This window comes from Halichoeres trimaculatus, unplaced genomic scaffold, assembly GCF_033239565.1.
Source record: "Halichoeres trimaculatus isolate MK-OKI-2021-1 unplaced genomic scaffold, fHalTri1.1 fHalTri1_scaffold_2, whole genome shotgun sequence".
NCBI classification, from domain to species: domain Eukaryota; kingdom Metazoa; phylum Chordata; class Actinopteri; order Labriformes; family Labridae; genus Halichoeres; species Halichoeres trimaculatus.
Genome location: NW_027437180.1, coordinates 18342633 through 18366887, shown reverse-complemented (window position 1 = coordinate 18366887; position 24255 = coordinate 18342633). Strand labels below are relative to the sequence as shown.

Sequence of the window (24255 nt, the reverse complement as noted above, 5' to 3'; positions counted from 1 at the left end):
TCTTGCTCTGTTGACTCTTATCTCTCTCTCTCTCTGTTTGGGTTTGGCAGACAGGAAACTTCAAGAATTCATTTACACTCTGACACCATGAATAAACTTGTGTCATTTTCATTTCAATCAGCAGCCGTGAACAAGACCGTTTTATTTTCAAGAACCACTAAAGTACTTGAGGAATCCTTCTGTGTGGGGTTTGTAAGTTGGGGAGTTTAACCAAGAACTTTCAGTTATTTAAAATACTTGTATTTAACTTAGATATTATAAGCTAGTCTAACATTAACTACCCCATAATGTCTTGGTTGTGCAGCAATCTGCTGTGCAGAAATAGCAGACCCTAGAATGCCCTAATTCAGGGGTGGCCAACCTGTGGCTCTTTGCCTTTCGGTGTGCAGCTCTTCGATCCATTCATAAAGAAATATATATAGTTATGTGTAGTGGTGTGCCAATCAATCTAAACTATATATATGGATGCCAACGTAGGGATCAGTTGGGATTGATACTTAAGTTTCAGTTTCTCTTCTCTTGTACGAATTTAAACACACAAACACAATAAACCTCACTTTAAAAATTGGAAATGTATTGATTTTCATTTTATGTTATTTTGTTTATGTGTAAGAGAAAGTTTGTAAGACCACGTGTGTGATGTGCCTCTCTGTAGTACCACGGTAATTTTTGTGGCTCTTGGTCTCTGACTGGTTGGCCACCCGTGCCCTAATTGGCCAATCACAATCAAGTGTTCTATTTAGGATACAACACTGTTTGACAGAAAAACGATTTGAAACAATATCATGCAATCTGGTTCAAGGAACAAATAAAGTCATTAACACACTATAAACAAAGCTGTTTTTTCCTGGCATTTTGCCTTCATCAAACAGGCCAGCTGAAGAAACACAGGAAAGAGAGGGGGCAACCAGCAACTGCTGCATAGACTGCAGCCCTCGTAGAGTGTGCTGAAAACAGAAGGACCCCCCTACCACCACCAGAATGACTGCTTTAGAAGACACGATATGACACAATACGATACGACACAATACTAGACAATACTAGACAATACAATACAATACGATTCGATACAGTTGATATAAAAACAAAGTTCTGATGAACAGGATACAACATTGTACCTCACAACATAAAATAATATGACACAATATGAAATGACAAGATATAATATGATACGATTTGATAGGATACAGTACAATGCCATACTATACCATACAGACGCAGATGCGGTTGCTATGCGACAGTGATACAATTGATTTGATACCAAAGGTTCTGATCAACAGGATATTACACCACACAGTATGACATAACTTGGTTTGATTTGATAGATAAGATTTGATATGATCAGTGTGATAGGTTATTGTTAAAACAATAAAATATGATATGATACCATGGCTAAATCTCAATGTTATGACACAATTTTGTACTTGACAATTAGTAGAATAGAATAGAATAGAATAGAATAGAATAGAATAGAATAGATTGTACATTATTAATTCCCATGGGAAATTCAGGATATACTGAATCTGATGAACTGATCCAATGAAATGAAATCAGATGACATAAAATATAAGATGAAACACAACTAGATATGGTTTGATATGATGTGAATCTATATAATAAATATTACATCACCAAAATAGAAAATCCAAATTAATACAGAAAACACAAAAACACCAGCAAGTAAAGTAAAATGACAAGGAGATACAACTCAAGAGGGGTAATGAATGATCACATGTAGTGCTCTGATACAGCTTGGTTGATGGGTGTTTTCTAATCTTGATGCACAGGAGATCATTTTCACAGAGTCTGTCCATGGTTACAGATAATAATCCCTCACTATGCTCTCCCTTCCACCTCCCTCCCTGCATCCCTCTCTTGTTCTCCCTCGTCATGCCTCTGAGCGGTGCAGACCGAGTCTTGGGTGTGCCATCATTGTCCTTGCTGCACCTTGCCACCCACCCACATCAGTATCTGACTCTGTTCTGGTTTCCGTCCACTACAGCATCCACATTCCTGCTGCACACTGTCACAATTCCTTACATAGCTAAACATGAGTGTGTATTTACACAGATGTGCTGTGCTACTTGATGAACACTTAAGCATTTGCATCCGTTCAAATGTTAGCACCCGTTGAATCCCACATTAGAGCTTTGTCTAGGACATCAAGCAACCTTAAAGCTCCTGTGGGGAATTTGGATTGTGTTGCTTATCATGAAAAGAGAAAATTATTATTGACATGATGCAGAAACATCAGCTAACTCTCTGAGCCTGAGCCCATCTCTGTCCTGGGATATAGTGACAAACAAAGAAAAAAACATTTTTCCTTTTCTGGTGCTTCAGTGTCCATCTGGTCAACCATCAGCTCTTTAGTTAATGCATTTAGCAACCACTGGTCTTCATGGGCATCAATACAACAAACATTCCCAAGAGTTGTAAAATGTAGCCTATAACAGTTAAACTCTAGTTCACTTCAGAGGGTACCAGTCCATCACATAGAACTGATCCATATTTGCAGTTTCACATCAAACCTCAGCAGAGAGCAAACAATGCAACATTTGTTTCAGTGTTTTCTCAGTTTAAAATCAAAACAACCATCTTCCTTTACTTTGAAGCTCCTGTGACAAACTGTTGGTTTTTTCTTGGGTTTGGCGCCCCCATGTGGACAAGCTGATGCACCTTGTTTGTTTGCTGTTTGATGATCTTTCAGCCAGCCTTCTCCACTTATGACAGATGTGACATGGGTCAAACTTAATGTCTAATAAATGTTTTGCAAACATGGTTTCCATAGTTACAGTTTTTTTTTATCTTATGATTTATGTCCAACATTTCAAGTGGTCATTTCTCTGATAAGTTGAGTATAATTTGATGGGAACCAAAATAGGAAGTAGGGTAGAGACAAATTAAGTTTCTCCTTTAAAATCCAACTTCATTTCAGAATTCAGACTTTTTTCTGAGCTCATAGTCAATATTCTGAGAAGAAAGGATCGCCATAACAAACAGTTTGAAATACCAACGCAATGATCGACAGCTCTGTTGACTAATGAGACTCCTACAGTGTTCAAGAACAGCATATCAGAGAAAAGAAGAAACAGCATGACAAAAATGAACCCAAGAGTTGTTGAACTTTTCATAACCATGAGTGTTTGCTTACCTACACCTGCCAGATTGGTGCTGAAAATCTTGGCTCTCCCATCACAATGTCTACCATGCAAAATGTAAAAGGGCCATTTCCATAGCCTGCATCTGACACTGACCCTAAAGCAGCAATTTCAGGCCTTAAAACCACTAGAAACTTACAGGAACTTCAAGATTGATTTCCAGGGTTATTATTGTAATAGACGACACATGTCCCCCTTACACTCATTATACTGGAATGGGAGAGTAACCAAGTTGTCAGTAGAGAATGCATTTTGGTTGTGTTTAAAGTATGGTTTGGGGACAAAACAAAAACAGAAAGTAAAAATTATAGAGTTAGCCCACTCAACATAAATATGTGTTGCAATAAGTGGTTCATGCTGCCCTGCTGGTCTCTTTGCTGGCCAGTTTTGGGGGTAGATTTTCACACAACAGCAAAGCTACTGATCTGCTCCCTTTCCAAGAGTTACTCTCTTCTGAGACTGAATCCAATTCTACCTGTGCAAATACTTCATTTTCAACACATCTAATTTTTTCTACAGCAGTTGGGACTCACAGCTTACTTATACTTACTAGAATGATTTTTGTTGCAAATATATGAGAAGACACTGCAAAAAAAAAAAAAACTATTACTGAAGCAGAAAATAGCTCATCCTGTAAACAAGACTGCTGGATTATGGAAACCAGCAAGTGTGGAAGCAAGTAGGACGATAACATCCGCTTCCACTTTTTGGTTACTTGGTTATTCTTTGTCAGTTGTATGACTGTGATCTACTTCTATTATACAACAGAAGTCATATCACCTGCAACTTGCCTATTGCTACACTCCACTGCACAGCAGGAGATATTCATGGTCGAATACCTTGATTACATATTACCACAGTGAATTTTGTAGACAACAATCCTTTTTTGGTATTATCATCCAGTGAGTAATATTAACTGTTTGCTATCCAGGCAAGGGCGGGCAGACATTAAGACTTCACATGCAAAAGGTCAGTAGGTTATAACAACTGTGGATAGGGAGGGAACATTTATTGACCACTGAGGCATTATAAGAAATTCTTTAATACTGACATCTATTAAAGACATGCCTGTTGACAAAAGACAAATTATACTGAATCTGAACATTAACAAATAAACCAGGTTTACAGAATGAAACTTATAAAGTACAAAAAAATATATCCAACTTCTTTCTTTATATCACAAGAACTAATGAAGACGAGTCAGTTCTGATTCATGTGCAGGTGGAGCTCAGGAACGTCTTATTGTTTGGCTCAAATATCAAAGAAAGAAAAAATATAGTTCAGGCTACTGCTCCGTTTTCTCTTGTGCGGTTCCCGTGACCAGCAGCAGATTGCAGGCCATGAACTGGACGTTAAGCACGTTGCTGGTGTTTCCTGTGTACAATCCCACCAGCTCACTGGACGAGCCATCAGCTGGAGTCCCTCCGTGGGAGTTACGGATGTCCCATACTCGGACAGAGTTGTCCATAGACGATGATGCCACCAGGCTGCTGTCTGGGCTGAAGGACAGGCTGGTGACACTGTCAGTGTGCCCCCGTAGATCTTTGAACAACGTTCCTGATGATAAGTCCCACAGCTTCACCCTCTGGTCCTCGCCAGCAGATGCCAAGTACTTCCCATTAGGGGAGAAAGCGAGCGACAGCACCGGGCCTCGGTGTCCAGTGAAAAGGCGAACAGATGCCCCCTGCTGAGTGCTCCAAAGACGGACAGTTTTATCTGTGGATCCAGTGGCCAGGTAGTTCGAGTTTGGGTGGAATTTGACACAGTCAACATCAGAGAGATGCCCAGCGTAGAGCCGCAGTGGGTAAGTGCGAGAAAATGTCCACAGGCGAGCAGTGCGGTCGTGTGAGCCGCTGGCAAAATACAGGCTGCAGGGGCTGACATCCACGTCCCACACCGGGTAGACGTGTCCTTGATAGAGCGCTGTGTTGGTGAAGCTGCCCAGGTCCCAGTAGCGGATGGTTGTGTCCTCAGAGCAGGAGAGCAGACCAGAGCTGTCGGTAAGGAAGGCAGTACGAAACACGGGGCCACTGTGACCCCGCAGAGTCTTTATCTCACTGCCTGAACTGTCCTCTTCATCCACCTGAGGAGAAGCAATGGGACGGTGAGCGAGCTTTAAGAAACACTTCATAAACAACAAACATTAACTAATCAGTTAACTTATGCAATTATATCGCTTGCAGCACAACGAAGAAGTAACTGAGAATGACAGTGTTTGTCCTTTAGAGATAGATACAAAGTAGTTTCACTTTTAGCACTCAGATTTACACAGGTCATAATTTCCACTTCAGTATACTCACTTCCTTCTCCAGTACATCACAGGCCAGGTGGATCTGGGACACGTCAGCCTGATGAGGTTTGGCCTTCAGCTTTCTTGCCCGGAGGCTCCACAGCTTCACAGTAGAGCTGTCGTAGCCAGCACTCAGCAGCCGGCTGTCAGCCGAGACCTCTGCAGTGTTCAGCATTTGCTCTGTGTGGTGGAAGGCGTAAAAGCACACAGTGGTTAGTGTCGGGGGTCCCTCGCGCACTTTCTTGATGCAATCCTGCAAAGCCTGCAGGGCTGCTTCATTCTGAGGGATCCCCGCAGGGACCTCCACTCCTTCCCCACTCTCTGCTCCATCCACTCCTGCCCAGGTTGAGGTGGAGTTTGGGGCAGCAGTTGCTCCGCCAACAGCGCCGTAAAGCTGGTAGTCTGTACGCCTTGATGCAGAGACCTCCATCTGTAGGTGTGTGGTTATTGCCCTGCAGAGCGCACTGTTGTCCTCGCTCTGCAGGTACCGCAGCAGGTAGTTGTAGGCTGGCTCCGTCAGGTGAACCACGTATTTGTGCTCCAGAAAGGCACTCAGTTTTGGGTTTATGGCCACATCCTGAGCAGTGAGAACATGGCAAAGCTGCTCAATGATGGCCCTCTGCTCACTGTCCTGAAGAAAAGCTCCGTGGAATCGACTGTAGAAGCCATCGACTGCCCCCTTCAGGCCACACTGCACCATGTCCAAGTGGAGGTAGACAAAGAGGGGGTAGAGGATGCTGCTCGCCTCCTTTGCCCAAGATATGTCGGTTTCTAAATTCAGGGGATATAACAGCATCAAAATCAATTTTACAATCACCCAAATACAAAAATTAACTAAAAATATGATTTGAAGAACCCCCCCCCCCCCCCCCCCCCCAAAAAAAAAAAAAAAAAACAGAATAGAGGAAGGATATTTAAGCTGCAAATTTTGGGTTTTATAACAGCACAAGATGTGATGAGATAGGGTTGAAGAAATGTGTGAAAAGTGATACCTGACAAAAAGGCACGCAGTCTGGAGTACTGGGTCTCATACTGTTGTGGGTCAGACTGGCATGGAGCAGCAGAGATGATGTTGGCACACCCTGACTCTGTCTGCACTGCTCACAGAACCAAGAAGACACACAGAAAATAAAGAATATTGTGATACTTTTTCAACTCCGAAATACTTAGCTATGACGTTCATTTTAACCCAAGCTGTACATGTTAAAAATGGCGAAGGATTAAGTTTAAATTTATTTTATCCCACTCCTTTTTTTTCTTTTTTTCAAAAACACACAAATATCTAAAGACACAGGGTCAGTAACAAAAGAGGATGTACTTTAATCAGTTCATCCAACAAACTACCCTATCTGGTTGCTGACACATCCATCAAACACAATTCTGGGTGTGTCAGAGAGGTTTTTTGTTGTTGTTATTTTTTTGATGGGAACAATTCAATTTAATGTTAGAGGTTTTATTATAGAAGGCGAATCACCGGTGTTGTAATTGTCTCATGATGGCAAGTATGATGCAGAGGAGTCAAAAGTATCATGTTTGTTTCAAATATAGTGGGGTAATACTTACTCTAGTAAATTTTGTTAATTTTGTCCACCACTGATAACATACATATTCTCAGTCACTATAATGAACCATATCAGAAAGAAATCCAATAGCCCCCTTTTGTAAGATGCTAAATTCGTCACTCTAACACCATCATGTTCCTCTTAAATGTGTGCTCACCTGTGAGGCTGGCCGCCATCTCCTCAGCTGACTGGAAGAGCTTGGCACCTTTCAGGGAGCCATCAGTGTCCACGTACTGCCTCCTCTTCAGGTACTGAGCCACAGCATACTGGATCTGCTCAGTTCGAACCCGCTTCATGACCTGGAAACGTGGAATAACATGATATCACACACCTGGGACTACCGGGATAAGAGGACACCTGCGCGTAGTTTGCGTTCTCATTTTTTCAGACTTAACTTTTGGGGATAATAACGAAATGAAGTATTTCAAGGAGTCACATAGTACAAAAAGATAATGCATGTTTGATAAAAGTATTGTTCATCCCCTCTTTGACAGCATGAACCCTCTGGAGAACGCATATTTAATGTGGCTAGTTAGCTAGCAAAGAAGGAAGCTAAAATGGTAATCAACGCATTAAACGTTGAAAAACTCTGGCTGACAGGCTTAACTTATTACCCTAGAAGAATAACACATTTATTCTTGTTCAAAGCACGGGTCTATATATTTATAGAAGATGCTTGCACAGAGCTAACTGGTGTTACGGTTACGTCGGCGACCTGGTTGAATGGCGGTCTGTTAGCCTAATGCTTCTGCGATCGCACGACGCATTAGGCTGCGAGCCACCAGTTAGCAGGGAAACACATTTAGTTACAACACCGGTTAACTTAGCACCAGTAGCCATGGGCCTGGTGGTTACAAACTTTAAGCGGGATAGATTTGTTTCCGCTGGAAATCGTTACTCACTGCATAACGGTCTTCTCCACAGTAACGGTACGCAAGATGGTGAGACTTGAGTGCAAATAAGTTTCCAGTTGGATCTACACTGCTGCCTGTCGGCACCGCTCCATCGTGCTTTCCACCCACCGGTCAGCCCCCATCAAATCAGGCTCTGTTAGCCCGGATAGTTAGCATACCGCTTCCATTTCTGACAGGAAGTGCAGACCGCGAATCTACTTGCCATCCTGGCGGTGGATATAACGACGATCTACTTGCTATGTCTTTATCAGACCAGGAATATTCGTGTTTTCATTTTACAGTCTATAGTAAAAGGCATAGACTGTGACCATTGTTTGCTTATGTTAACACCCGTGACAGCGACACGTTTCCAAACGTTGGCACATGAGAAACAGAACACTGAAAAGAGGTTAACTGGTGATAAAGACCCCCTGAATGAACAGTCCCGTACAATTAGTCAAATATTGATTATATATTGATTAATTTCATTTTCATTTTCATTTTTGGCTTAATTTCATATTCAGGAAAGTAAATGTGAAGACAGAAAACCATCTTCATACTTGACATTAATGAACTTAACATGGGAACCATCAAACCCTCTGAGAGGATCTCAAAGCCCTGAAGACTCTCCAATACTGTTATTATTTTAATTGTATATTCAGATGTGCCTTCTATTTTTATCCTCTTCTTTGTTTTTACTTGTACCAACCCCCTGGCATGTATGCTCGCAAACTGTAACATTCTCTCGGTGTGCAATAAAACTTAAAAAGAAAAATGAAAGATATATAAATAAATGCACAGTTGTACATTTTCTTCTAGTTTCTGGTCTCAAGTGACAGAATATTTGTGTTCCAAAACTAAACTTAATGTCATTTTTGACTGCTAATCAGTTATCGTTTATTTTAAACGTGTTTTGAAATATATGATATCATCGTGTTTAATGTATCTAATAGGGAGTGCGGCTCTAGTTTTAAATGAGAAAGACACACTTATAGACATAATTAAGAGTAAACAGTCTTTATTACGTCCATTTGTACGTGTATACGTCTCTGAGAGCTTTTATTCGTCATTATTTTTTTCGTCAATGTCATTTAAAATGTACCTCTTCTGAAAAATTAGATGTTATACACATTTCTTATCACTCTTTGATTATTAGTTTCTTTTTTAATCTTCTCTTCTCAGTTGTTTCGTTTTGTAGGTGGGCGGGATTTGCCGCTGTCACTGTTGACGTATATTTGAAGCGACTGCACCGCGCGCTGTTTGGAGAGGGTTTTCTGGTGTGTGGGGGGAACATTTGAGTAGATTTCACCTGTAAATTCGGATATAATCCTCTTGTATTGAGCTGAACGGGGTATCCTAGCAGGAATGTTTAGCCCCCGTACCGCCCCAAGCTCAGGCCGGAGGCAGCCGGCCAGGACCACCGGGAGGAAGAGCGTCTCTGGTGCGGCCAGTAGCCTTCTGTTCTCCCCGCGCAGGACGCCTCTTTCCGCGAGGTATGTTGAGACGAGACTCCACAAACCCAGGATAAGGGGTTAAGCCGGTTAATATTGGTTATCCTGGAAAAACAGCCTCAAGTCGGTTGGACAAAGCAGGCCAAGTTTATCCAGGACAAGTAACCATGGTGCTGTATTCTCTGCTGCTAGCCAGCTTTTAAGACTAAAAGATTGATGCTGAGGTGGTTCTGCTGTCAGTACTGTTAGAAATGAGTGTGGTTTACAGCATTCTCGTGTTTTTTTCTACATGTTACATCATTTAATCATCCTGTATCCAAATATCTCAACTGTGGTCATTTAATTAGCCGGTTGACTTATAGTGTTATTTATTTGCACAGATTATATGAAGACAAAACCACATATGAAAAGACTAAATATTTGCGCATTTAAAGTTAAAACTAACTTACCTTCAGACTGATGGCACACTGCATCAATGCAGTAATAACTGCAAAAAGATTGTACACAGGAGCCTACCTTTAAGAAGCTGGACATTTTTGTAGATTGGCTTTTTTCTTTTACTCTGGTTTCCATAAACTGTGAGCCAAAATCACAAAAAAAAACAAATGAAATATCAATATTTCACTTTATATGTAAGAAATTCAAGGTTACATATAAAAGTTTGTCTTTTTGAATTGAGTTATGAAAAAAGAACTTGTCAGATTAAAGTTATATATTGATCTGTTTAGATTAAAAGACTCAATGCACATAAAATCTTTCAGGTATGTTCTTTTTTTTAATTTCACTTATGGTCTGCAGATCAAAAAACAGTCAAACTACGTTTTGGCGGCAACACTTAAGTAAGGTTCAGTTTACAACAATAGCATTGCATTGCTGTTGAATATTGAGCTCATCTCATCATGTCTCTGCAGCAGGTCAACGCCCACCAGAGCACAGAGCCATGCAGCATCAGAATCTATCAACTATGACGTGCAAACCTTCGGCTCTTCCCTGCCTGTCAAAGTGATGGAAGCTCTGACGATGGCTGATGGTAAAGGACATTATGTTTCTTGGATATTCTGTTTATTTTCCTCTATTTGGTCTTGCATGGTCAGGGTTTTTTAAAAGTCCTGTTTATAGTTCCATTATTAACCCTGATCTATTTTGTTTTTTGTGATCATAATCTAGCTGATGACCAGATCTCAGTGAAGGTGGATGAGAGTGGTTGGGCGTGGATGGTATGTGGGGAGAGATTGATCATCTGGAAGATCTGCCAGACTGCTGTGGCCAAGGTACAACTTAAGATCAACATACTAAAACTTCTAGAAACAAAACAGTCAGTGCTTCTGTTTGCTGTGAAATAAATGACACAAATAACTTTTGTAATATTGTGCAAAAAACTCAAGTCTTAAAACAGAAAGCATTACCAGTTCAGTTCATTGTAAAGTGTTCAGGTTCTCTGTACAATTTCAGCCTTTTATTACCATTTTAGTGATTTTTGGGATCCTTCAGAGCCAATAAAAGTCATAATCTAGGGTACGGGTCACAAACCTTTTTGATACCAAGGGCTACCTCACGGGAAATGAGTGGCATGAAGGGCTGCTTGTCTGATAAAAACTTTCTGAACAAAATTGCAAAGATCACTTTTTGATAACATTAATCATGGTAAAAGAAGTAATACTATGTGAAGAGACTGCTCACCGGTCAATGTTAATTATTCCACAATTATTATTAATGATTTACAGAAGAGTGATGGTAGGAAGGAGCTCCGTTGTGACCAGTCCTTTTTTTTTTTGGAACATGTCTCACGGCACCTTTAGTGGTTTTTGAAGGCACCACGTTAGTGACCCCTGATCTAGGGTTTAGAATCTACTGACCATTTGTTTTTTGTTTTTTTTCCAGTTGTCAGTGTGCAAGGAGCTGCAGCTGCCCAACAGTGAGTACAACTACACAGCCGACCTAGTGGCTGTTACATCTGCAGCTCCTCTGGAGACGGCAGCTGTTCAGTCCATCTCCGTTCTGGTGGTGGCTGCAGAGGGAACAGCTCGTTTATGGCCCAGTCTGTCCCAGGAGGGAAACTTTTCAGAGACAGAAGTGGACTTGGGAGATCTGTGCAACTTTGTTGTGGCTGTTAGAGTAAGTCCATCTGTTTTATCATGAAGCCACAAGTGGTTTTCTTTGTTTTGATAAATTTCAAGAGCTAAATTAAACTACAATATATAAGCTTTTTTAGTCTTTTTTGACCTAAAGAAACCTGTTTGACCTGTGTTGTTGTTCTATTTTCTGGTCTCCATCCCTGACTTCCCTCTCCTCTCAGGGTGGAAGCTTTGTCCTGTCCTCAGTGAAGAGCCGGTTGGTGAGAGCAGGCGCAGATTCTTCTGGAAAGCTGCAGTATCGAGCCCTACAGCAGGGTCAGGGCATGCTCTCTGGCATTGGACGCAGAGTCTCTAGCCTTTTTGGCATTCTCTCCCCTCCTGCCAATGACACAGTGAGTCACATACACATGAAAGTCTCTTCTGCACATTCATTCCTTACAATTTCTAGAAATTTCCATGACCTCCGGCCTCAAAAATTCCCAAGGTTGCATTTTTAACTTCTTCCTCAAAGTGTGAAGCTTTCCCTGGTGAACTGAGTTGTGTTTTTGACTCTTCTGTTTGTCACTGCAGCTCCACAGCGTGCTCTGGGTGGGTGGAGCCAGCAGCCTGTACACACTGACCAGCTCCAGCCTGAGTAAATGGGAGCTGGAAGACAGCTACGAGCACCAGATCCTTCGCTGGGATGCAGAAAAAGCTCTGACTGAGAGCATTGCAGATGCCATCTGGGTACAAAGACAAAAAATATATATATAATCTGTACATCTGTTTATTATTTACTTTAGAAGAGACCCAGCCTGGAGTAGAAAACTTCCAGATTCTTTCCTAATTTAAATGAAGTTAAATAAAGTATTTCTTGACCCAGGGCTCAGAGAGCAACTACGAGGAGATGAAGGAGGGAGTCAACGTGACGTACCTGGACATGAAGCTCAGCCAGTAAGTGGGGGTTTTTTTTGTCTGTCTGTAAACATGCATGGTTTTCTTCTTTTCTTTTGATCTTTTTTAACCAGTAAGTGCAAAGGCTCATTTGTGCTTCCTCTAAAACGAAAACGTTTGTTTCACGTGAAATGTTCCTCATACTTTCTCGTGTGTTCTCCCATCAGAATGGACGGTAAATATAACACTCTGTATCAATGCCTCCATTATTTATTAGTGGCTCTGCAAAATTTAGTCTGGCTCTTTATGTAGAACAAAATGTGCCTAAAATGACTTTAAAAGTGTTTCAAACCAAGGTAATCTTTTAACAGTAAACTTTGTATGATACTTGTGAAAATTTCAACTTCCTGAATAATGCCCATGAATTCACCCCTGAACAAATTCAGAAAATTGAGACACAAATTTCAAAATGCTAATCCCCCAAATCTGTGATTTCTGTAGCAGAAAACCCAACTGCCTTTGTGAGAAAATCAGTTGAAAAATCATTTTATGAATCAGAATAAACTTTATTTGTGGAATCCTATAAAAGTCATCCCTCTAGCACTGCTGCTAGTCAAGGCGTCTGCATCCCCGTTACTGATTAAGGCTTGTTTTTTTTTTTTCATTTCATTGAGCCAAACCAGAGTGTATTACAGGAAAACTAAGCTGCTGTGTGTTTTCAGAGCTGGTCTGGTGGTTTTGGCTGCAGCTTGGCACCCCTCAGACACTCCCTGCCTGGTGTATTTCTGCCTGGTCACCCTGCAGGACAATGGAGCTGCCATCTCCGACCACTTCACTGTGGAGGTTACCAAGTACAGCGTTCCTTTCCAGGTCGGTTCTCAAGCCCCCAGCACTCTGGTTACTACAAAATGACTCGTCTTATTTTAACTTTACTGCATTTTCTTTTAGTTTTGTTAAGTATGTTTTTCTCCCACTTATTGCTGCTATTTTCAGGTTTCAGTTGGCCTATTTAAATAATTTTAATGCATCTAGTTTAATAAATCATCTTTAGCTGCATTTTTATTATATAAACTTCAAAAATAAAATCATCATTATTAAAAAAGCAGCGTATTTTCTCTTGTCTATTTTAGTTTCTATCAAAGCAGTCAGTTCAAATTTTGTGAGATCAAGTTCTTAGATACCTTGGATACAAGCACAATAATCAGATCTTTATCTGTAAAACCTGATTATTCAGCAGTGTAGCTGACTTCTGATGTATCAACAGTGGCATGTATTCACTCCTCATTTAGTGTAAAGACCTTTTGAGTTTACCCACCAAACTGAAAATTGGCCTGCATTCACCACTTGGCAGAGTTTTATTTTGGACTCTTTGATTATATTTTCATTTCACCCTTACCATCAAGACTTTCTAAACCCAGTGGGTCCAAATTTAAACTACATTTAAGAAATAGTTTTATTTCCAAAATCTTAGCGGGAGCAAAGGTCATCTGTGTCGAACATTGAGATGCTTTTAGGTAAACCCCTCCTCCTTCAACAATCAGTCAATGATTTGAAAGATCCACGCTTTATTTTAGCATTGTTGTCTGTCTGGTTTCTTCAGAGCGAGGACGCCCTGCAGTCAACCCGACTGGTGCTGCCACGCTCCCCTGGCTCAACCGCCTTCCTTTACAACGAAGAGCTGGTGTTTGCCTGTTGGACAGGAACCAGCAGGGGAGGACTACCTGATGAGAAAATCAGCTTTAACTCCTCAGGTGAGGAAAAAAAAACTCTGAAAACTGACCCTGGCTTTATGATGGGTCCCTAGAGAGTGAGAAAACAATAAGACTTTTTTGCTTGTCACATGGAGAACACAGACTGTGTGATTACAACAGAGAACTAGTGAATAACAATCACAATATTTGCAAAAAGTAAAGATTTAGCCTTTTAACCTGCAAATATAGAAGACAGAAAGAAAAGAAATGCGAACATAATGATTTTAAATTAAATATATGATGATGAAATTATTTGACCAAACTCTGAATATGTCTTTCATCTGTTCTCTTTGCAGGTGATGGTGTGCGTGGAGGAGGCTGTTGCGCCAACCTGCCTGTATTTTTCTCCCAGAACAGCGGCCTGGTCGCGATTGTGGCCCGGGAGAGCGCCTCCATCCTGCCGGAGACGATGGAGGACTCTTTGTGCTCCTCACTGGCTGCAGCCCCAGAGGTAATATTCATGAACAGTCGTCTCATACCCTCTTACCCTCATACCAAATCCCTCCATACCCATCAGCCTTTCAGTGTGCGAACCCAGGGTCTAAATGTAGTTCCAGTGAGAAGCCTGTGCTCCAGGACAGTACTTCCAAGAAGCACAAGGAATCAGTGCAAGATGGTCTCCTCCACGCTAACAGACTAACTGCGGTGATGCTGTGCTGTCTTTTACCTCCTAATGTGTCGTCTTGGCTGAATGACCTTCTTCTCTTTCATACTGCCCTCTACTGGTCTGGCAGTGTAGTGCAATCACTTTTGTTGTGTCTCCATTAGTGCTGCACGATTATCGCAATCGCAATCGCAATGTCAGCACATGCAATTACGTAATCGCAAAAGAGGTGCGATTGTGCAATTATTATTATTTCAAAAAAGTGTAAAAAAATGAGCGTGTTTGTGTGAGTGATATGTGTGTGTCTATGTCTGTGTGTGTGTGTGTGTGTGTGTGACTGAGTAAGAGAGCGAGCGTGAGATGACTAATCAGTCCCTGTTTCAACTGGTCATGTGACTACCTGCCCCCCTGGTACGGCAGTTTAATCAGACAAGCACCTTGAAGAAAGGTTCCTGGAAGGTTATTGGTACCACCAGTTAAAAAGACCCTTTTGACTGTGAAAGAAAAGAAATTGAAAATATAACACATTCACCAGAATCCCTTATGATATTATTCATGGAGTCTCACATTGCCAGTCCAGTTGAAAGAAAATGTCCTGAACCATGTTACTACTAACTCTTTAATGTGACTTAACAAGTCAGATTCTGTTTTTGTGTTCAAGGTTTCAGCTATGGAGACGCCTAGCCGAGCAGAACCAGTCGCTCAGGAGGACAAAACAAAACTCCTGAAGGCCGCTTTTCTGCAGTTCTGTCGGTAAGACAACAGATGAATGATTTCACTGATTAACTCTAACATAAAGAGTTAACTGCTGGTGTCACAAATACTTTATGACAGAGACAGTTTGATTGTTCAGTTCAAAAACTGCTGTGTTCCTGATGCAAATGTGCTTTTAATGATAATTACTTTGAATACCAGTTAAATCAATTTAACGAAGTGTACTTTTACAGATAAAAGAGTTTAATTTGTTGAATTTTATGGAATAATTTGTCCTCAGGCAGAGCTGAACACTGAAATAACTGTATCCCTGTGATGATGAAAAGTAATAATCATCTCTCTCCTGTCAGTAATGATCTGGTTGGAGCTCAGACAGTCACAGACGAGCTCTTCCCTGCAGACAGTGACGGGGAGGAGGGCGCTGAGCTGGACGGTGTGGTGACTCAGATCAACCTGGATCTGGTGGACGATTACCCAGCCTCAGACCCCCGCTGGGCTGAGTCTGTCCCTGACGGTGAGGATAAAAAAGAGCCTTAAGATTAATTTTGTCATTTTCTTTTTGTGTCGCATACTTGCACTCAAAACCCCAGTGCATTTAATGTTTATACACCCAATTGTTAACAATTCACAAATTGAACCAGAACTAAAATAGTTCAGCGTGTATAATATTTGGAAGTGTTCTCTCAAATTTCAAGATCTACCATTATTTTGAAGTATCTTTTTTATCATGGTCAAAAATAAGTTCCTGACTTAAACATTTTTTATGTTTAAGTCATAAAAATCAGCAGTCTTGTGCTGCTTTTATTCTTTTTTAATCATAGTGTGTCAAAAATCCCAAAACATACAAATTCTAAGTCACAGACTCCTCCTGCCCAAGTTCTCATATGTTTTTACATACATAATTAAAAAATCAAGACAAGTGAATTTGAAAATGTGTTCCCAAAAAATGCTTCAGCTTAGCAGCAAAGTTAAAAAGCACTGATAGATGTTACTTATCTTGTCTTTTTTTTTTTCCTCTGTCATTGCAGAGAGCGCTGGTTTTCCTCTCACTTCCCTCATCATCCTCCACCAGTTGGAGGACAAGATGAAGGCCCACGGCTGCTTCATGGACTTCCTTCTTCAGGTTAGCGCACACAGACACAAATCCAGCAGAAGTGCCTTAAATATGCCAAAACAGTGGTTCACAGAGCGTGTGTTGTGACCTTTCAATAAAACAATGTTAGGAAATAGAGATGATTTATATGGTTTTCACTAGAGTATGTTGTAGGAATGCTGGGTGAACACAGTAAAGCCCACCTGATCAGGACCAGGTTATGTTCAGAGTCTCAGTCTTAAACACTCAAGACATTAAAATGTTATTCAAACAGTTTTTATCCTCAGGTAAACCATTTGTAATGTTACATTAATTTAGTCTCAAAAAGAAGCAATGTAGCAACAGTAACGCATGTGGTGTGCATTACATCGCAGATCCTCTGTATTGTGATGACTGTAAGGTACACAGACATTTTCAAGCTTTTGATTCCATTGTATGGATTACACTGGGTTGGGTTGAGGTTATGGCCTCAGACTGATGTTTCTAACTCCGCTTAATGAACAAATCAGTGCTCCCTGCCCAACACTGAATCTGTTATGGTGGTTTTTCTGACAGAGTTAACCAAAACTTATGCTGCTGTATATAATCCTTGAAATGACTTAGGTGGGTCTGCTGGACCGGCTCAGCCAGGTGACTGTGCGATCATCTCCCATGGCCACACGCCTCCTCCTGTGTGAGCATGCCGAGAAGCTCCAGGCAGCCATGGTGCTGAAAAACCACCACACCAAACACGCCGAGCTGGTGAACCGGGCCATCAGCATCGCTTTACAGAGGAACAGCACCGCCGTGCCACCCAGCCTCACTGCTGCTGACGTCTTCTTCAGAGAGGTGTGTGTTCACCTGTGAGCTGTTACTGCTGTCATGGTGAGTGTAAGTTGGTGGTTTTAAAGAAGGGTTACTTCTTGTGCTCCCCCAGGTGTCACAGATCTCCTCAGTGTTTGACTGTCTGCTGGAGGAAGAGGAGCGGAGTCTAAAGGAGAACCCTATCGACTCTGTGCAGTGGGCAGAGGTGGTTCTCACCGTCAACAATATTATCAAGGTACAAAAAGTTCATAATATCATGAAAGGTTACATTTTGGATCATTAAGGGCAGAAAAGTTAATTTTATAAAGATTATTTTAGAAAACAATTACAGTATCCTGTACTCTTATGTTTTTGCAGGACATTCTCCAGGCAGCCGGTCAGTACAGAGAGACAAAGTCATCCATGTACAGAGCTTCAGAAAACACTGCTGCAGAGCCTGAGTACATCCCATGGACAGGTGAACAGACTCACTTCATTATGTTAAACACCTTTTGCACAGCTTGTCTAACTTGAGGCCATTATGCCCTTGTTAGGCTTTACCCTCTGTGTAAATATTGAAAAATATCAAAACATCCATTTTCCTCCAGCATCAGGCGGTGTTGGCGGCGTCCGCACAGTCATCTCCCGTCAACATGAGATCATCCTGCGCTCTGTGTACCCTCATGCTGACTCTGAGCTGCGCAGTGCATTGTGTGAGCAGCTAGTGGCGCTGTTAGATATCTATTTAGGTGGCTATGTGGCCCAGTTAACTTCACTGCAGCAGCAGAGACCCCCTGGAGCACAACAGGAACGCTACAACAGCCTGGAGATGGAGTACAGCCAGCGCCGCTCAGAGCTACTCGCCCCACTGTGTAAGTGAACCATGACACTGAAGTGAGATAAGATTCACTTTCTGTCACTCATCACAAGTTGAAGTCTGCTGGCTGTATGATGGACATATTTTTGAACAATAATGTTGTCATGTGTTGCAGTGGAGCTGGGTCAGTACCAGTGGGTTGCAGCACTGGCGGAGAAGTACTGTGACTTTGACATTCTGGTTCAGATGTGTGAGCAAACAGACAACCAGAGCCGCCTGCAGCACTACATGACCAAGTTTGCAGACCAGGTACTCAGAGAACAACAGTTTATTAACCTTAACTTCAGGGCTGTAGTGTTATGCTGTATATATGATCATTTTAAGTTCTGTTTGTCACTAAAAGTGTGCTGAAGCATGACCAATGTGAGATTTTTGAGTCCAGTCTTGAAATGTGAAGAGAAAAAAGTCAATGATATGTCAAAAAGAGTCAGAAAATGTGATAAGAACCTGCCTCTCTTTGCCCCCTCCAGTCAGATAATGTGTTAGATTTCTACACAGGTTTAAACGCTAAGCTCTAACACCATCTTTGTCTTACTCGCCACCTCCTGTCAGAACTTTGCAGACTTTCTGTTCAGATGGTATCTGGAGAAAGGAAAGAGAGGGAAGCTGCTGTCCCAACCAGCCACTCAGCACCAGCAGCTTGCCAGCTTCCTGCAGTCTCACCAACACCTGAGCTGGCTGCACCACATCCACGTCCACGACTACACAAATGTATGACAAGCACAGACATACACAGAGAAAACCCATCATTACATCTCCTGTATGTTCAGTTCATGACAGTGCATGTGGTTTTAGTCTGCTGGCTGAGTGTATCGTGTGTCTTCAGGCTCACAGGACGCTCTACAGCCAGGCCAACATGGAGACTCGGTACTTTGTGAAAAAGAAGACGCTGCTGGCTCTCAGTAAGCTGACGGTGCTGGCCTCCAACCTGCCAGAGGACCAGCTCAATAAACAAGTTGACGGTAAGTTCACAAGCTGCTCATCAGATGAAGTTTTTACTCACATAGAAGTCTATTTTCAGACAAATACTACCCTGGCTTCAGGTTTGACTCCCAGTCCTGTTGTTAATTAGTGCAGTCATTCCTCACCTTCTCTTTACTTACTCACACACTCACTGCCCTGCTAAGGTGACACAATCACAGTGATAAACTCATTTTGTAACTTATTGCTGTTTTTTTTCTGTTCCATCAGACATTGTGGAGCAGGAGCGCTTTCTGCTTCATCAGGAGACTCTTCCTCGTCAGCTGCTGGAGGAGAAGCAGCAGAACCCCGACACCATGCCTCTGCTCAGCGCTCACAACCTCATACAGGTGACAACACACAAACTCACACATTCACAGCTCACAGAGAAATCATTATCCCTTCAAGAACATTAGACACAGTTCTTTTTCATTTAGGGTTAAAATAATTTACTCGGAAACGCTTCTGAGTCTGTACATTGATTCCCCCTGGAGTCAGATTACAAATAATTAACTTTTAATTAACTTTGTTACATAATCACACAAATCTCTGCTTACCTCAGTGTGTCCTCTCCTCTCCCCAGCTGTATATCTGTGATGACAACAGACGAGCCAACGAGTATGACTTCAAAAAAGCTCTGGATCTGCTGGAGTACATCGAAGAGGTAACGCCTTGATTTCTTACTGGTCTGTTTGGGGTTTGGCAGGTTGGGATTGTTAAAGAAGTCAGCTTGTATGAATGTCCTGTATTTTCAGGAGGATGATGTAGACCTGGAATTGCTGAAATGTGAGATCTTCGGAAAAGCACTCAAGAGAGACGAGTAAGATTAGTCTGTCATGCTTTCTACTTGTTGAGGAAGAGACACATCTTAAAGTCACCAAAATGTTATTTAATAAAAGTTGGGTTGGAGGAAGTTCCTTCTAAACACAGTGAACTGAACATGCTTACTGTGTGTCACGGATGTTTTGAGATTTGTCATTGATCAGTTTCATTTCTCCTGCTCTTCTTCAGCTGGTCATCTGCTGACGGTACAGATGACCCTCTGGAAGCTGCCAAAGACAGCATCTTTGTCAAAATCCTCCTCAAACTCATTCAGGAAGGTGAGATGCTGACAGTTCATGATGCTCTGTTTGTCACAGGAGGGAGGATTGCAGATTAGATTTCATCTTGAGTAATAAAGTAACAGAAAGTAACAACATGTCTGAGACACCACAAGATGAAACTGTTACAGTAAGAAATAACCCATTTTAAAAAGGAAAATACAAAATTCTAAAAAGTCATTCTCAGTAGGGGTCCACTCACCTCCCTGTCTCATCAAGTCCCCCCGGCAAAAAACTTCTGTTACTTTACCAAAGTGAAAAATCTGGACACTTACCTACATGAACCATAAATGAATGACAGGTTCTGGTCCTTAAATTTTGACAGAAGGACTACTAAAAAACATTATCAGTGTTAGCAAAACGTGAATAACTTAAACAAGTTCAGGCTCCATGTATCTTTTTTAGATCTTTAATGTCAGATAAAAATTTGTGTTTCAGGTGTTCCTCTGCAGACATACCTCCCTGAAGTCAAAGATCTGCTGGATTTGGAGGAGCTGAGCAGTCTGAAGTCCAAACCCTATTTTGAGTTTGTGCTACGAGCTAATTATGAGCATTATCTCCAGGCACAAATGTGACATCCCCTCACCTCCGGGTAACTCCTCCTGCACTTCAGATCTCCTTCACCTTCTCATGACTTTGATTTGTGCTCTTTTCTAAATAAATGTAATGTTATTTCTGTATCAAGACTGGAAGATTTTTTTTAAATAATAAATCCAGATTTGTTTAGAGTCAATAAGAAAGACTTCAGCTCCAGTTTTAGGAGCTCTCTATTCAGATATTGTTCAGAACACCCTCAATGACAAGAATTTAAGATATTGTAAACCATCTTTTAGCTTAAAAAACATGTCATATATATATATATATATATATATATATATATATATATAATTAAAATTTCGACATCATCACTTTAAAACAGGGTTTTGTGAATATACTTGAAAGTGCAAAGTCCTAATTTTAGGACAGAAATACAACTTTGTAGCATGGCAACAGCAGAGGAGGCTTCTAGAGTACTGGAAGAGGTTCTGCGGTGTGGGCCTCTGAAGTGTCTTAAAGAGACAAACTAAAATGAAGAGTTACACTCAAAGGCTGACAAAGGAAGAATCTAAAATGAAAATGAGAAAACACTAAATAACACATTAGCTGTGTGCCAACAAGAAACAAAAGAAATCATCAGGTGTCAGAGAACATGAAGTCATCTAAATAATATAAGGTACATGAAATATTCTTTTTCATTACTGTTCACACTCTTGCCTAAGTCATTTTTGGGTGACATTAGTTCAAGGACTCTTTGGTGAGTGAGTTTAGAGATAAAAATTACATCATAAAGAAAATCAAAAGTGAAGTCAATTAACTTTCAGTGCTTTGAATTTTTCTTCAAGTAGTACAATTTATACTACTTTTAATGCTCTAAATTACAGTCTGCAAATAATGATTTATAGATAAGTTACGGTGCAATATAAGAGTCCTTGCACCACATTTTCTCTCTGTTACTTTGGAGTGATTAACACTGTGTCATATTCTGAACCCCCCTGGTGTATGCCCATCTTATCTTACCTGCCCTTATACTGTACGTCTCAGCATCAGAGCCAGTGTCTAACTACAATGGTATGATAAGAATAACACAAGTGTATCAAAATCAACCCCAAAAAGGCTTGATTTTGGTGCTTACAATTATGACAGCAACATATTTAGGCTATTCTTTTGATTCAGTATGCTGCTAAAGCTGAAATTTTATTGTGAGAGTATTCCCACCTTGTGGTACAAACGACAAAAAACAATGTTGTTTTGAAATGAAAAACTTGAGTATGAGATTCATCACACAGGAAACATGCTTTGTTTTCTTTTTTCTCTGTGACTTCTTAACATGTGATATCAGAGCCATCAGCAGAAGTAAGCTTCAGGAGTACTAGCCTTCAGACTCCAGGAGTTTGCCTGTTTTCGCCAGGACTTCCTCCTGTTAGGTGACGAGGGACAGATGTTGGATATAAATAGATCTGTGCTTCTTGGCTCACCGAATGCCACCCTGACAGAGATCCTTCCACAGTTCAGCTCGCCTAAAATTAATGCAATTAGGTTAGATTAGAGATATCTGCTTTATAATTGTTCTGTTTTATCTGCAAAGACAAACCTTCAATGGGCAGGTAACCAAACTTAGTCTTCTTTCAGGGAAACAGTTGAGAGGGTAATTCGGTGCATCAGGTTCACATGGTGAAATAGTCAAAGCTTCCCAGCATCCAACTCAGATACACATTACCCATAACAAAATTTTAATGAACACACTAGAACATTGGACAAAAGCCTTACATAACATTTCAAATTGTAAACAATAAAATGTACTGTTCAAGGGCTCTTTAGGAAGGTTGAACTGGTTTAAAAATGCTTCAAGTTAATACTGATCCCTTTTTTAAGACAAAAAAAAATCACAGCATCAATTATATTGCAAAGAACAAAAACTTTTACTTTTGATACTTGATTAAGTCACATGGTCTCCTCTTGGGTTATACGTAGCAACATATGCTCTCATATAAAATGGCCCCAGTCTAAGCATTTAGCAGCATAACTAAGAGCTAGTCAAAGCCTGAGTCAGTCCTAACCATAAGTTTTACTTATAGAAGAAAAGTTTGAAGCATACTCATACAAGTAAATAGGTATGTATACCTCCCAGACCATATAGTGGATGATTCCAACAAAGAGGTGCCTGATTTTTCCAAGGCTCTACCTCAGTACTGGTTTAAGAGACTTTGAGTACCCTGAGATGGCCTGCATTCACAAACCATGCAGTTCTGAAGAGAAACAAAATTGTACTGAAGATGTGGTCATGGCTGTAAAAGGGAAACTATTTTGCCGTTAGATACTTTTATAACATCAGCTTTCCTTGTAAGATTGATGACAACTGCTTTGTGCCATACTTTCAGTCTGGTCATGTTCCATTTAAAACTCTCTCAGTCTCTCTGATATGCAGCTCTGTGAATCCCAACACCTCAATGAGCTCATTGAACAGTTGGACAAACACAGGCAAGTCTGTGGGCTCAGTGCTCTTCCCTCAAAGGGATCCTGTCTCATCCTGCAGCTGTCTGACATGCTGGAGGTCCTGACCCTCGTTCTAGAAACTGAAGTGTGATGTCGCTCAGCTGCTGATGTTTTTGCTTGAGACTCAAACCTGAAGAAATTCTCTGAGATTTTGTTTACTCTGGATTATATTTACTACTGTTCAAGATTCAACAAAGAAAAGTTTACTGACAGATTTAATGGGATGTTAGAGACTGGGAATCAATCATTGCTGACCAACACATCCATTTATTGCCCACACTTTCATTGTTAAAACTCCCCAATACAACTAATAAATCCATGTCACCTCAAGTTTAATCTACACAGTACAAAAAAAAGAAAAGAAAAAAAATCAAAAGGCTTTCCTGCAGCTCAGATTCAACGTCCGGGTTTCACAGATTCAAGCTGATGTGATTACTTTCTGTTATTGTACTTGAAGGTACGACTTTTCCTTTTTACGTTTCCTAAAACGGGTCGTGTTGTGTCTAATGATTTAAACGATATGATATTTTGTAAGCGATCATACTGGAAATATTTTTTATCATGTTTAGTATTTCTTAAAGGGATATAAATTCTGGTTGTAGTACATTAATCTCTCCATCATCATCCATGACACTGAAGTTGTAAGGGATTTTGTCAGACCGTCCTGTCAAACATATAAACTTATATATATATATATTAATATATAATATCTAGCACAACAATAATAATAATAATACTAATACTAATACTAATACTAATACTACTTCTACTACTACTACTACTAATACTACTACTACTACTACTACTACTACTACTACTACTAATAATAATAATAATAATAATAATAATAATAATAATAATAATAATGTTCATTGACCTCAGCCATAAACCTTTAGATTGATATTTGTACTATCTGTAAACTGTGTGTGGATGTAGTGGTACTCCACATTAGCCATTAACGGTTGTTGCGTCGGTCTGGTCTCGCTCCATACACGGGCTCGAGTGCTCCGCAACGGCCTCGCGGGGGCTGCCTCTCCA

At 40.8% G+C, this 24255-nt stretch overlaps 2 protein-coding genes across 3 annotated transcripts; one reads left to right on the top strand and one right to left on the bottom strand.

The window, feature by feature from the left end:
• Positions 1-4112: 4112 nt before the first annotated feature.
• On the bottom strand, positions 4113-8130 carry taf5l (TAF5-like RNA polymerase II, p300/CBP-associated factor (PCAF)-associated factor). The gene is made up of 5 exons (XM_074665497.1): positions 7913-8130; positions 7168-7309; positions 6441-6545; positions 5459-6219; positions 4113-5241 (listed from the first exon to the last, which is right to left on the bottom strand). The coding sequence occupies exons 2-5, from the start codon at positions 7304-7306 to the stop codon at positions 4444-4446; spliced, it is 1803 nt and encodes a 600-aa protein (XP_074521598.1). The 5' UTR covers positions 7307-7309; positions 7913-8130; the 3' UTR covers positions 4113-4443.
• An 883-nt stretch (positions 8131-9013) lies between these two features.
• nup133 (nucleoporin 133) lies at positions 9014-20848 on the top strand. 2 transcript variants are annotated; one of them, XM_074665478.1, is made up of 25 exons: positions 9014-9396; positions 10269-10384; positions 10522-10625; positions 11236-11469; positions 11651-11821; positions 12000-12155; positions 12292-12362; positions 13025-13172; positions 13903-14053; positions 14350-14504; positions 15319-15410; positions 15722-15885; positions 16400-16494; positions 17068-17292; positions 17381-17503; positions 17626-17725; positions 17856-18119; positions 18240-18373; positions 18677-18835; positions 18951-19086; positions 19316-19434; positions 19668-19748; positions 19840-19904; positions 20096-20184; positions 20623-20848. In XM_074665478.1, exons 1-25 carry the CDS (start codon positions 9269-9271, stop codon positions 20757-20759), a joined length of 3417 nt encoding a protein of 1138 aa, XP_074521579.1. In that variant the 5' UTR covers positions 9014-9268; the 3' UTR covers positions 20760-20848. The 2 variants fall into 2 exon arrangements, with proteins under 2 accessions (XP_074521579.1, XP_074521578.1); XM_074665477.1 differs by having other exon boundaries at positions 9017-9396; positions 10266-10384; positions 20623-20847.
• The last annotated feature ends 3407 nt before the right edge of the window (positions 20849-24255 follow it).

Excerpts from the sequence above, each read along its gene's own strand:
- taf5l (XM_074665497.1), bottom strand. The coding sequence starts at position 7,306 with ATGAAGCGGGTTCGAACTGAGCAGATCCAGTATGCTGTGGCTCAGTAC. Across the intron at positions 6,546-7,167 it reads GATGGCGGCCAGCCTCACAG|TGCAGACAGAGTCAGGGTGT; the intron begins GTGAGCACACAT and ends TTCTGTGAGCAG. Across the intron at positions 6,220-6,440 it reads ACTGCGTGCCTTTTTGTCAG|AAACCGACATATCTTGGGCA; the intron begins GTATCACTTTTC and ends CCCTGAATTTAG.
- nup133 (XM_074665477.1), top strand. The coding sequence starts at position 9,269 with ATGTTTAGCCCCCGTACCGCCCCAAGCTCAGGCCGGAGGCAGCCGGCC. Across the intron at positions 11,470-11,650 it reads ACTTTGTTGTGGCTGTTAGA|GGTGGAAGCTTTGTCCTGTC; the intron begins GTAAGTCCATCT and ends CTCTCCTCTCAG. Across the intron at positions 14,054-14,349 it reads AATCAGCTTTAACTCCTCAG|GTGATGGTGTGCGTGGAGGA; the intron begins GTGAGGAAAAAA and ends TTCTCTTTGCAG.